This window comes from Pezoporus flaviventris, unplaced genomic scaffold (genome assembly GCF_033815535.1).
Source record: "Pezoporus flaviventris isolate CSIRO_AGI_PZ_B2104156 unplaced genomic scaffold, CSIRO_AGI_Pfla_v1 ptg000252l, whole genome shotgun sequence".
Lineage (NCBI taxonomy): Eukaryota > Metazoa > Chordata > Aves > Psittaciformes > Psittacidae > Pezoporus > Pezoporus flaviventris.
In genome coordinates this window covers 67,725-80,541 of record NW_026892799.1, presented here as the reverse complement: position 1 = coordinate 80,541, position 12,817 = coordinate 67,725, and the positions used below count along the sequence as shown (strand labels likewise).

At 64.2% G+C, this 12,817-nt stretch overlaps 1 protein-coding gene across 3 annotated transcripts in view; it reads right to left on the bottom strand.

Annotated features, from left to right (window-relative positions):
* Positions 1-1,480: 1,480 nt before the first annotated feature.
* The window catches only part of ARHGAP23 (Rho GTPase activating protein 23), a 31,574-nt gene continuing 20,237 nt past the window's right edge, over positions 1,481-12,817 (bottom strand). For all 3 annotated transcript variants that reach the window (XM_061442753.1, XM_061442752.1, XM_061442751.1), the window contains exons 4-24: positions 12,487-12,579; positions 12,045-12,123; positions 11,891-11,945; positions 10,029-11,376; positions 9,054-9,209; positions 8,816-8,927; positions 8,657-8,714; positions 8,396-8,533; positions 7,998-8,297; positions 6,888-6,949; positions 6,451-6,581; positions 6,183-6,301; positions 5,945-6,100; positions 5,273-5,351; positions 4,873-4,946; positions 4,659-4,748; positions 4,395-4,520; positions 4,213-4,254; positions 4,027-4,120; positions 2,579-2,610; positions 1,481-2,486 (exon numbers count right to left, since the gene is read on the bottom strand). In XM_061442753.1, coding sequence (XP_061298737.1) covers positions 1,482-2,486; positions 2,579-2,610; positions 4,027-4,120; positions 4,213-4,254; positions 4,395-4,520; positions 4,659-4,748; positions 4,873-4,946; positions 5,273-5,351; positions 5,945-6,100; positions 6,183-6,301; positions 6,451-6,581; positions 6,888-6,949; positions 7,998-8,297; positions 8,396-8,533; positions 8,657-8,714; positions 8,816-8,927; positions 9,054-9,209; positions 10,029-11,376; positions 11,891-11,945; positions 12,045-12,123; positions 12,487-12,579 — 4,349 coding nt within the window. In that variant the 3' untranslated portion in view covers position 1,481. The remainder of the gene's footprint in view (positions 2,487-2,578; positions 2,611-4,026; positions 4,121-4,212; positions 4,255-4,394; positions 4,521-4,658; positions 4,749-4,872; positions 4,947-5,272; positions 5,352-5,944; positions 6,101-6,182; positions 6,302-6,450; positions 6,582-6,887; positions 6,950-7,997; positions 8,298-8,395; positions 8,534-8,656; positions 8,715-8,815; positions 8,928-9,053; positions 9,210-10,028; positions 11,377-11,890; positions 11,946-12,044; positions 12,124-12,486; positions 12,580-12,817) is intronic.

Below are 12,817 nucleotides of genomic sequence, written 5' to 3'. Positions count from 1 at the left end.
GGTGGGACATCCCTGCTCCTGAGACCACCCTGGTACCACATTCCCTATGGGAAACAGGGTGGGACATCCCTGCTCCTGAGACCACCCTGGTACCACATTCCCTATGGGAAACAGGGTGGGACATCCCTGCTCCTGAGACCACCCTGGTACCACATTCTCTTTGGGCGATGGGGTGGGACATCCCTGGTCCCGAGACCACCCCAGCCCCACATTCCCATTTGGGATGGGTCAATGGGGGTGTGGATCCACCTCCTCTCCCTCCAGGCTCTAGAAAAAGCTGGGATAAATCCTTCCCTGGATGCTGCCAGTGCTCCAGGCCCTGTAGCACAGAAAACATGGGATCCCTGCCCTGACCCCCCCCAACCCCAAGCAGAGACAATGAGGCAGGAAACCACCTCCTTGAATAACCAGTTTATTTCCAATATATAGACCAGGACTGGAGTGGGATGAAGCAATGGAGGGGCTGTGTTTGGGGGTGTTGTGTTTTGGGGGGGGGGGTGTACTTTTGCATATACCAGCTCCATGGCCCAACTTGTACAACACACAGAGGTGGGGGCACACATGCAGGAGGGGGGCAGAAGTCATCACTGGTCCAGCACATCCCCTGCTTGGGGCTGGCCCTTTCCGTGGAGCAAAACAGCTTAAAAAACCCTTTAGAAACCCTCTGCGGTATCTTACAGAGCCGGGGAGCGTATTTACAGGAGGGGGGAGTAAAGAAAAACCCAACTTTACAGCAAATACCTGCAGAACGTATGAGAACGACACGGGGGAAACAGTGACGTGACTGGAGCCCCCCCCCCCCCCCCCCCAAGTGACACCAACCATGGCCCATGGCAAGGCTGGGGGGGGCTCCCTGTGTCCCCTTCCTAAAGTGCTTTTAGCCTGGAGGGGTAGGAAGGGGAACGGGGCTGTGCCTTGTGCCATGTGCCACACACCGGGCTGTGGCTCATGGAGTGCAGGGGATGGCAGCGTGTGTGTGTGTCGTCCCCCCCCATTGCATCAAGGTCCCCTCTTCTTGTCACACCCAGCCCATGGGGACACCATCCAAGGGCCACCGGGGCTCAGCCCGGACCCCATAGCACAGAGCACACCGAGGTCCCAGGGTCCCAAGCAGAGGGTCCCCAGCCCGAGGTCTGCAAGGTTCCCAGCCCAGGGTCCGCAGGGCTCCCAGCACCGGGAATGTCCCCGGCCAATGCAGCCGCAGCGCCCAAGGAAGTGCCAGCACTTCCCATTGCCACGGACACCGCAGAGCTACCATTGCCTGGGGTGGCGATGGTCCCCATGGGTCCCTGGCGCTGCCCACTGCTGGGACATGGGACCCAGGCTGTCCCCAAACCCGGGACCACGGGGACCTGTTAAATAAGAGCAGCTTGTCCAGAGCACACTTAAATACAGGAACAAAGGTGAGTCCTTAAGTTAAACCCTCTGGGGGATGGGGAGCTGTGGGGTGCACATCCCTGGGGAAGGGGGGGGGGGGGGGGTCACAGACACTGTGGGAAGCGCAGGGGGGCCGGGGGAGCGGGGCTGCCGGGGGGGCTCTTGGTAGCGGATGCCTCCCCGGTGATGCCAGGCTGTGCCAAGGGCCGGGCTTTGGTGGACTCGAGGCTGCTGAGCCCCGAGTCCTTGTCACGGCAGGGTCCCGGGGCCACCTCGACCCCGCGCGGCTCCTTCCACTCGTTGCAGTTGAGGTCCTTGATGCCGCCGGGCACCACCACCGTGTGCCGGCGCCAGCTGCTCTTCTTGCGGCGCGTCTCCGGGGAGTGGGCTCGGCGCAGCAGCACCCCCATGTCCTCGGCAGAGCCCCGCAGGCGCTGCCGGAGCTGCTCCCGCAGCGAGGGACCCCAGCCCGGCTCCTCCTTGCTGGGCACCGCGGTGTCACCGGCCGGCCGGGGCCGCGCCAGCTTCCTGCGGGCCAGCGTGTCGCACTGGATCAGGCGGTGGGAATTGAAGGAAGGGCGGCTCAGGAGCCCCTTGTCCTCATCCCCGGGACCACCGTCCCCCTGCCCCAGCCGGCGCCGGGCGCCCTCCCGGCTCTCCGTGTCCGTTTCCATGTGGCTGAGCTCGCTGCGCTCATCATCCGCTTCCTCCCCGCGGCTCCCGGCCACCGACTGCACCTCGGAGCACAGGCTGCGGTCCATGGTGGACAAGGTGGAGTAGCCCGACACGATGGAGCGGGCATCGGGAGCTGGCTCGGACACGGCATCCCCGGCCTCCAGGGAGCTCTCCTGCTCCATCCCAGCCGGGCTGGGGACCGCCGGCTTGGGGCGGGTGCCGCGGGGGGCTCTGCCATGTCCCGGCAGGATGGCCGCGGTCCCCTCCTCGTCCTGCTCCCGGCCTGGAGCATCCCTGCGCTCCGCGTCGTCGTCGGTGCTGCTCCCAACGCCCTCGGCCTCTCTCCTCTTCTTCCTCTTGCGTGCGGCGGCCGAGACGAAGGGGATGGCGAGGAGCTCCCGGTGCGGCGGTGCCTTTCGCGACGGCCACGTGCCCTGGGAACGTGGTGATGCCAGGGTTAGGGATGAGCTCCATGTCCAAGCCATCGCATCCCTCCCTGCCAGCCCCCAGCCCAGCACCCTCTTACCTTCGGTTTGGCGGAGCCGCTGCGGGTCAAGCCTGTAAAGCAGAGGGGAAAGGGGGGGTTAACCAGGCCCCCCAGGAGATGGGTGAGTGCTGGGGAGGGGAGTTGTTGGGTTGAGCTGGGAGATGCTGCTCCATTCCCCAAACCAGGATGGGGACATGCTGGGGCCATCAGACCGGCTGGTAAACAGGGATGCCAACACATCTGGTGGTGCCTAAAGGCTCGGGGGGGCTCCAGTGGTACCCAGCACCACTTGCTTGGTGTAGAGCCCCAGAGTAAGGCTTGGGATAAGGGGGACACACACAGCCAGGACCCCAGCAACAGGACCCCAACCCTCCCATGGCCACAGGGCACAGAGGGGACCAGCAGCGGGCACGGTGCTGCCGTTGCCACTGCACCAGGATGGGGCATGGAGAGCTGGATCAACACCACAGCCTTGGAGCAGGGTCTGAGATGGGCTGAACCGGAGAGGGCTGGGACTTGGCCCAGCTCCCCAAGGGTAAAGGGCAAATGGGGACTTGGGGGTGACAATCAGCCCTGGCCCCGCTGCCGCAGTGTGAAGGACAAAGACAAGACAACAGACACCCTCTCCCACCCCGCATGCCCCAGGATGGGGTTAACAGCCACTGACGATGAGAGAGGGGGAGGCAGAAAGGGGGTGCAGACCCCCCCCCCCCCCCAGGGGCATTGGGACTCCCATACCCCAGTATCTGAGTGTGCTGGCGTTGGGATACCAGCACCCATCACTGCTGGGGCATGCCAGCAGCATCCCCAGTGCCACCACACGAACCAGCCCACAAGAGAACTGGGGTTAAAGGGTTTGGGGGTCCCCAGGTGCTCAGCAGCCCCTGGGGGTGATGCTGGGGACCCTGGGGACAGCGGGCAGGCAGGACAGGACCCTCTCCCCTCCCTGCTCGCACTCTCTCATGGTCACCCCGAGCAGTTAGTGCGTGAGCAATGCACCCAGAATCAAACTGTACCCGCTCTAGCTCTCGAGGAGGTCCGCTGGAGGAGGAAGAGGAGGAGGAGGAGGAGGAAGAGGAGGAGGAAGAGGACAGCACAGAGAAGTTCAAGGAAAGAACATAAGAAATCAGTCGAACATCAAAGACTCCCAGGCTCTGGGTTTGGCAGCATGGGCCAGAGCAGGGGTCCCGTGGGCTGCCGGCTTTGAGAGGGATGGGGAGCAGCCACCGGAGAGAAGGGTGATGGGAAAGGACAGGGAGGTGGCCCTGCAGGCACTGGGGGGACGGGGGGGGGGATGTCCCCACTTTCCAGTGGGGAAGGCACCGGGATGTCCCGTGCCAGCACACCCGGGTTTGCCATGGCTATGGTGAGACGGGCTGGCTGCCCGCGGGGCTGCGAGCATGGGGGGACACAGCAGTGGAGAGGGGCCTTGGGGTGTCCTGGGTTCCAGGACCGGGGGGACCGGTGCCGCGGATGCTGCTCCTCACCTGCGGCATCGCCGGGCGCCGCGGTCCTGCCGATGTTGGGGAGCAGGTACTCGATGTTGGGCACGGACTGAGCCTCCTTCTCATCCACGGGGGTCTGCAAGGGGACAGTGGTCACCCTGGTTCCCACCCGGGCTCTGTGCCCCCCACCCTGCCCCACCGGGACACCCCCATGGGGACGGGACTCACCTTCTCGCCCTTGTCCTCCTTGTCACTGAAGAACCAGTCCGACTGTGGGGGGAGATGGGAGAGGGGTCACGGACCCATGAGGAGCCCGCTGTGGCCAGGGAGCCCCGTTCCCCATTCCTAGGGTGCGGATCAGCCTCCCCTCCATCCGCGCTGATGCCCAACTGCCCACCGGCGCCACTCACGTGCTGGATGAGGGTCTCCACGATTTTGTAGCGGTCGGGCATGTGCGTCACCATGTCGGTCATGTTGTCCTCAGACGTCCGCACCAGTGTGGGGCCGAACACCAGTGCCAGGTTTCGGGGTTCCATCTGCAACCGGAGCCTTGGTGTTCACCCCTTCATCAGGCACCTATCTCCTTTCCCACCCCACTGTAGCCATGGCTCAACCCAAGGTGGGGATGCTTGAGGTGAGGTAGGGGTCCAGGAGAGCCCTAGGATGAGCAATACCTTGTTCTTCTCCGAGTGGTCAGCGATGGTCTTCAGGTGACCCACCAGGAACTTGAGTGTCTCATAGTAGTGACCTGGCAGGTCCCGTATCTGTGGGGAGGCACCAGGTCACCTCTCAGCTTACCCCCTGCACCTTCCCCATCTACACCAGCCCTCAAAGTGTGGGGCTCCAGGGCTGTGTCCCCCAACCCCAGACCCTGCCCCATCTCCTTACCAGCTTCCGCAGCGTCCTCATCCTCTCGCTGGCGTCCTCTATCCGGTTGGCCTCGATAAAATCATTGTACTTGTCTGAAAGTGGGATATGGGGGGGGTCAGAGCTGGGAGGAGGGGACCGGGCACCCCCCCCTCCCCGAGGCCAGGGACCCCCCGATGCACCAGATGGGGGTGTTGGGGAGGGTGCTGGTGGGGTCCCACAGGGATGGGAGGGACTAGGACAAGGGCTGGCCCATGGAGGATGGGGTCTGCAGTGCCTTGGGTGCTCACTGGCTCACTCTGTCACAGGGTCTGGGGACCTGACCCCAACATGGGACAGGCGCTGGGGATGCCTGGTGACCACCATGGCCATCAGCACAGGGTCACCCGTGGCCACTGATGGCCCCGGTGCTGTGACTCACCGTCAGTGAAGAGGGGCTCGGGCAGCTTTCGGAAGAAGGATTTCAAGAGGCTGCTGATGACGTTCAGGTCCTGCCACCGCTGCAGGGAGAGAGGAGGATGCTCAGAGGGACCACACCAGGAAAAGCCGCTTGCCATCAAAGTCCCCAAGGGGGACCCCAGCCTGCAATGTCCCCATCCCTGCACCATTGCAGCAACGTGAGGAGATGCAAGAGGACAAATGTGCCCCCAGGCTGGCACCGATGCTGCTGCCACCCGCCGCTAGGCGGCCCTGCCACTCCAGGGATGGTCCCAGCGATGGGGACAGGGATGATGACGGGGATAGGGATAACGATGGAGACAGGGATGGCGATGGAACGACGACAGGAATGATGATCACGGTGGAGACAGGAACAATGACAGAGACAGGGATGATGATCATGTTGGAGACAAGGATGATGATGATGGGAATAAGGATGATGACGGGGACAGGGATGGTGATGGGGACAGCGATAATGATCGTGTTGGAGATAGGGATGGTGACAGGAACAGGGATGATGACCATGATGGGGACAGGGATGATGATGGATTTAGGCATGCTGACAGAGCCGTGAGCCACGACAACAACCTCAGAGCATCCCAGCAGCCTGGAGGCAGGGATGGGGACGGGGACACGGAGCCCACCCTGCCCTCACCTCATCCTGCAGGTTGATCTCGGTGGCTCCCTTGTTGAGCTGCTCCTGCAGGCTGGACACCACCGCGTTGTTCCCGGGCACACGGTAGATGCCCATGTACTCCAGCCCTCGGTCCTCCACCACCTTGCAGCAAGCTTCGACGATCAGGGGGACGTTCTGCAGGGACAGGGAGGAGGTGATGGAGGTGCCAGGGCTGCGTGGGGTCCCCAGAGGGCTGGCACTGCCACCACGGCTGTACCTTGTTGTCCGGGGCAGGCTGGCAGTCCTCCAGCCTCACGCCAAAGGCCCTGGGGGCAGATTTCTTGTTCTTCTTCATGATATTGATGCCCCACGGAGCTTTTTGGGAGCTGCTATCATCTGGGGGGAAAAAACACCCACAGCATCACTTGTTAACAAGCTGGGATAAAGGGAAAGAGCATCCCTCCTGCCCTATAGGGATGAACATGATGCCCTCCATCCTTGCAAAGGTTTGCCGGGGTGTCCCCACAGGCAGGGCTAGGACCTACCTTTCGTGACGGCCGCATCCTGCCTGGGGGACCGGGGCGCGCTGGTTCCCGTCTGCTTCAGGAACTCGGCTCGGATCCCCAGCCCGCGAGGGCCCTTGGGTGAGGAGGAATCGGGCTTGGTGCCCGCGGGGCTGCAGGGAGAGCAGGAGGCTCAGGCGGAGCACGGCCAGGGGGACACCAGCCCGGCGCAATAAAACCTCCTGGCATCTCTGCCCAGCATCCTCCAGGACCCCTGGGGAGCACTGAGCTGCTTTAAACCCTCTGCTCGGCACCAGTTGGGTTGAACCAGACCCTGCCGGCAGCCTGAGCGCAGCCGGGCACAACCAGCACCTCCAGCACCGCGCCGTCAAGGCAGGCGCTGGCTTTGCTCCATCACTTTACAATCGAGGTGAATAAAGCACTCGGGGTCTCGGTGCCCTCCGGCCCCAGGTCCGTACCTCACTTTCCGGTAGTCGTTTAACTTCTTGTTGATAAGTGCTTGGCTGGCAAAACCGGGGTCCTGGGGAGGCAGAGAGAAGAGGGGAAGGGAGAGCTTGAGCAGCGCATCCCAACGGAGGCCCCAGGCAAGTCCATGCTCTGCCGGGCACCACGCGGGGCCAGGCAGGACCAGGCAAAGGCAGGAGCAGGTCCCTGAAGTGCTGCCCTGCTGAGGTCTCCAGAGCTCCTTGCTACACACACGGGGTCCAAGCCGGACGCAGAGGCTCAGGGATGAGCACATCCCTCTCCATGGCACTCACATCTCCATCTGCCCGCGCCAGGCGCACCCGCGGCACCACAGAGCATCCAAAGACACGCGCGCCTTATCCCTGTGGGATGCTGCCCGCACGGTCCTGCCCAGCGGCACCAGCAGGTCCCCAGACAGCTCCAACCTGGCAGCACCATCCCTGCACTGCCAGCACCACTGAGCACCCTCCAGAGAGGGGCTGTGCCACAGAGAACCAGAGACTGCACCGAGCTCAACGCACCCTCCATGGCCTGGAGCCTGCCACAAGCCTGGCACAATCGCAGCGACCAAATGAGGCCGTAACGGCACATCCAGCCCCACGCACCCTGCGCTGGAGCCCGCATCCTCGGGGAGCAGCTCTCCCCATCTCACACCAAACAACCCATTGCACAGACCACGGCAAAGGGTCAGCCCCGACCCGGCACCGGCACCGCGCGGACACCGTGCCCAACGTCTCTCCGTGGAAGTAACCACAACACAGCGCGGTGAAGACAAAACACACCACGGCAGAGCCGCGCGCGCTCCTGTCCCTCCACACAACCGAATGCTGCCGGTGGATCCGGCACCGACCCTGCCTGCGGCGCACGGAGCATCGCTGCCAAGCACCCCGACGCACCCTGCCCTGGATGGAGCCGCGCTCTTCTTGGATGCCGCGGCACCGTTAAGCCCTCATGCACCCCTGGGAGCGCAGCACCGTGAGCTCCGCACCAGCCCCGGGCTGGCCGTGGCCTGGGGAAGCAGCACAAGGCAAAGAGCCGGAGAGAGCCGAGGCGGTTAGTGCCGGGAGAGCCAGAGGCAGGCGGGAGCCCCATGTGGCTCTCACCTCGCCCTCAGCCTTGCTGTTCTCCCTGATGACTTTGATCCAGGCCAGCATGTCTTCCCGATCCTCTGCCTGAAAGAGATATTCACAGAAGTCAGCGGTCGTCAGGCGGAAGACGTGCTTCCTCTTGGTCTCGCTGTAGGAGATGTCCACCAGGCACGCTTGGATGCTGATCGGCGGCTCCTCCTCACCTGGGGCCGGGGCGCAGGTCACCGCCTCCCGCCTGTCCTTGCACAGGTACAGCGAGTGGGTGCGCAGCACGGCGAAGACGCGCTTCCACTGCCGGATGCCTCCCCCGACCTTCTGCGGGGACAAGGGACGGGGCACGGAGCTCAGCGATGCTCGCGGCGGGGAGCGGCCCCGTTGCGGGGCCGGCGGGGCTCGGGTGGGCGCCCGCGTACCTTCCCCTTTTTGGTGAGGATCTGCTTGCAGTGGAGCCAGCCCTCCTTCCTCACGGCGCTGAACGGGACGTCCGAGAGGTCGGAGGTTGAGTGTCTTTTGGAACGGGCGTCTTCCGACGTGCCAAGGCTGTCCAGAGACTGCGGAGGGGGGACGACCAGAGGGCACGGTGAGGGTGATGCCCTCGTGTTCCACCAGTGCTCCATCCAAGCAGAGCCACCCCAGACCACCCTCCTATAGAGGTACCATCACACCACACTCACCCCATCGGTGAAGAAGCTCCTCAGCATGCGGAGGCTGGGGACCCGGCTGGGCATCCTCCTGTTGGGGGGGGGAAAGAGCAGCCCCCGTGAGCGGGATGATGGGGAGGGAATGGGAGCTATGTGGTGCTGGGTCTGGGAACTGGGGGGGTCCAACCCTACCTTAGGATCTTCCCCTCATCCCGAAAGGCGTTCAGACCATCGTCGCAGGACTTGGAGCGCTCGGTGGTGATGGCCAGCAGGTAGGATGACCGGCGGCCAGCCTTGATGCTGCCTGCGAGGGGGAGAAGGGCAAAGCCCAGTGGGCACAGGGCAGAGCGGCAGGGTGAAGGGGGGGCTCCTGCCCATCCTGCCCCACACCGTGGCCCCACGGATGGTTCTCGTCCGCCCCAGAACTTACTGCAGTCTTGGGAGTAATGGCGGCTCAGCGCAAAGGCGAAGGTGGGTGAGGAGGGGCTGGTGGCAACGGCGGGTGCTGAGTTCATGGCACTGGAGACCACGGAGGAGGCAGGAACGTGCTTGGCCTTCAGGTCGATGCTGGGGCTGGTGGGTTCATCTGTGAGAGGGGTAGGTGATGTTAAAGGAGGGCTTGGGGCAGGGGAAGACCCTGCTGGGACCCCTCAGCACTTCTGGCACGTGGTGGGTTTGCATTGCCTGGGCTGGGGGACAGGATGTGCCCAGAACCCTGCACAGAGCACACGTACCCTGTCCCAACCCTCCCCTGGGGTCCATTCCCTGCAGGCTGCAGTGAGGGATGGGGCAGAGCTGGCAGCTGCCCCAGACCCATTTGGGTCCCCATGGGCAGAGGTGGCTGTGCAAGTGAGACAGGGAGTGCCATGTCTTCGTCCCCACTTCGGAGCAGGAATGTACAGGGCTCCAGTTCACACAGAGGAAGAGGTACCAGGGGCTGGGCACGTGATGCTGGACAACAGAGGGAGGGATCATTGAATCCCAGCCTGGTTTGGGTTGGAAGGGACCTTAAAGCTCCTCCAGCTCCAACCCCTGCCACGGGCAGGGACCCCTTCCATAGAGCAGCTTGCTCCAAGCCCCTGTGTCCAACCTGGCCTTGAGCACTGCCAGGGATGGGGCAGCCACAGCTTCTCTGGGCACCCTGTGCCAGCGCCTCAGCACCCTCACAGGGAAGAGCTTCTGCCTTGTATCCAACCTGAACTTCCCCCGTTTCAGTTTAAACCCATCACCCCTTGTCCTATCGCTACAACCCCCGATAACGCCGCTGGAGCCCAAACCCTGATACCCCATCACCAACACCTGCACCCCTGCTTGGGGACACCTCCATGGACGGATGCTCTGAATGCTCCCCATCCCCTGGCACGGGACTGGCTTAAACCCCCCTCCTGGAGCCAGCCCCACTCACCGATGAAGGGGATGGATGCCAGCGAGTCCTCGGGGGCCGCTAACGGAGCCACACGCCGGCCGTGCCGCTCGGCTGCCGGCCTGTCCCCTTTGCCAGCGGGCTGTGGCTGCTCACAAATGTCCATCCCCTTCACCCCCTCGGGGAAGACAAAGTTCATCTGCCGCAGAGGAACCGGCACCTTGCGGCCCGAGGGCGGCTTCTGCCTCAGCACCACCTCATCCCTCCGCTCCTCCGGCTGCTCAGGCACCCGGCTGCTCTCCCTGGATGCAGCAGGGCCCGGCGGGGGCCCGGCGGGAGGTGGCACAGCGGGGACCACGCTCTCCAGGAGCGGGCTGGCCGAGCCCTGCGGGATGCTGAAGGTGGGCAGCCCACCGAAGGCCGGGTCACGGAAGGAGAGGGCGTGCAGCAGCCCCGTGCGGCGCTGGAAGGACGGGCTGTAGCTGCGGTAGCCGATGTACCCCGAATCATCGGCGCTCTGCAGGTTGGGCTGCGATGGGTGCTTCTGCACGGGCGCCGGCTCCCGCGAGGAAGAGGAGGAGGAGGAGGAAGGCGTGAAGGAACCACGCGGGATGTGCTGCCCCACCGTGGTGGCCACCCGGCAGAGCCTCTCCCGCTCAAGGGGGTGGGCGAGCAGCGCGCTGGGCTCCAGAGCCTCCATGGAGCGCCCGTATCTCCCTAGGGCATGGTCGGAGCGGGCGCGGGGGGCCCAGCTCTCCCGGCTGGGCTGCAGCAAGGTGTCATGCGAGGCGCTGTGAGGCCACCCCCGGGGGGTCCTGGCCGAGCCCCCCAACCGGTCCTGGGACACGCTGCGGGAGCGGGGGGGCATGGCGTGCCGGCGCTCCTCCGACAAGCTGCGCCGCGGCTCCTGGCTGCTAAACCAGCGCGACAGAGCCTGATGGCATTCCTGGCGCCCCGGCACCCGCTGGTTGCTGCTCGGTGCATCCCGGCGGGACCGACCGGCCCCCGACAGACCCCCGGTGCCCTCCTTGAAGCCGCAGTGAGTCCGGTGCTCCGGGAGGTGCTTGGGGAAGCTCGAAGGGGTGGCGGAGGGGATCCCATAGCGGTCGGAGGCGTTGGTGCGGCAGAAGGAGCCGGGGTGGTGGCCGTGGGGTGCGGTGGGGCGCGGGGGGAGCGCCCCGGGTTGGGGCTCGTCGGGGCGATGCGCGGGGCTGCTGAGCGGGGATGCGGCTGCGGCGCGGTGGGGACGGGGGTCCGGGGGGGGCTCGGCACCCCGGGCCTGGAAGGTGTATGTCTTGCGTGGGTAGCAGATAGGAGGGGGCTCGGGGATGCTCTGCGCCCCGCCGGAGTATGGCTCATTGCCCTTCAGGTAGGCATCCTGGGAATAGGCCTGCGGAGGGATGGGGGGCTCAGGGACACAGCCCCCCATTCCCAGTTCCCTCCCCATGAGCAAACCCCCCCCATTGGGGACAGCTGGGCAGGGCTGGCTGCAGTCGTGTGTCGTGTCGTCCCCCCCCTCCGCTTCCTGCTTTCCCATGGGGCCCCCAGCTCTGAGCAATGCTCCCACCACCAGCAGCCCTTCCGCCCTTCCCTCTGCTCCTTCCCAAAATACCCCGGCACGGCTGCCGGGCCCGGTTCTCCCATCTCACTTTTCACAGCCACCGCTGACTCCGTGCCCAGAGCATCCTCAGAGCACGGGCAGGCACAGGTTTCCCAGGGCTGTAAGATCCCCCCCAGTCCAATGGGAATGGGTCCCTCACACTGGGTGACACCCAATAGCAAAGCCACGGGGGGTGGGTACCATCAGGGATCGACCAGCCCCTTAGTTTTGGGAGGGCAGGGACGTACAGGGAAGCCAAGCCCTGGAATCAGCCCAGTCCCTGGTACCCGCCTGGTAAACTCACCAGTTGGAGGATGTCCTCATCTTTGGGCATGATGGAGAGCTCCAGCACATCATCACTGCCGGGAAAGGGGATGTTATCATGGAACCGTATCATGGAACCCCAGACCGGTGTCTGCTGCAACGGGTCCCTTTCATGCCCTGGGAAGGGGACTCACCTGTTCTGGATCAGCGCAATGACTTGTGAGTAGGTTTTCCCAATGATGCTCTCCCCATTCACCTTGACCAGCCGGTCCCCTGGGGAGGAGACAGTGTCAACACAGGCACGTGGGGAGCTGCTGGCACGGGGCTGTCCCCACTGTCACTCACAGCAGAGTTTGAACATGCCCAGGGCTTTTGCCAGAGGCAGAGACTGGTCCCATTTGGCAAGAGGAGCCAGGGGACCCCCAAAGCCCACCTAACCCATGGGGACCCCAATGCTGCTCGGAGCATCCCAGGCCAGGGACAAGAGAGCAGAGCCAGGGGGTGAAGGGGGAGAAAAAGGAAGGAATGCAAGAAAGCATGCAGAATAAGCAATGAAGTCCCTGCCAGAGCAGGCAGAGCATCCTGTGCATCATAAGCATCATGTGCACCATAAGCATCCTGTGCACCACAACTCACCAGTGCGCAGCCCTGCCTGGTGCGCCGGCCCGTCCTCCCGCACACTCTTCACAAAGATGGTATCCATGGGCTCCAAGCGGCTCCGGGGGGGACCTGCTCCCAGGGGACAGAGCACCAGGGAATCACCAACCCATCCCATGGCAAGGAGCATCCTTGGTCCCTTGCGCTACCCCCATTGCCTGCCCCTGGGACCTGTGGGGCACAGCCCTGCCCTGGGCAAAGCTTGGGACAGCCCCAGCACCTCCAGCCCCAGCTCAGCTTAAAGATCTGCTCCAACCCGGTTGATTCTAGGATTCCCCCTGCCGCCACACTCCTCTGCAAGGGTAAAAGC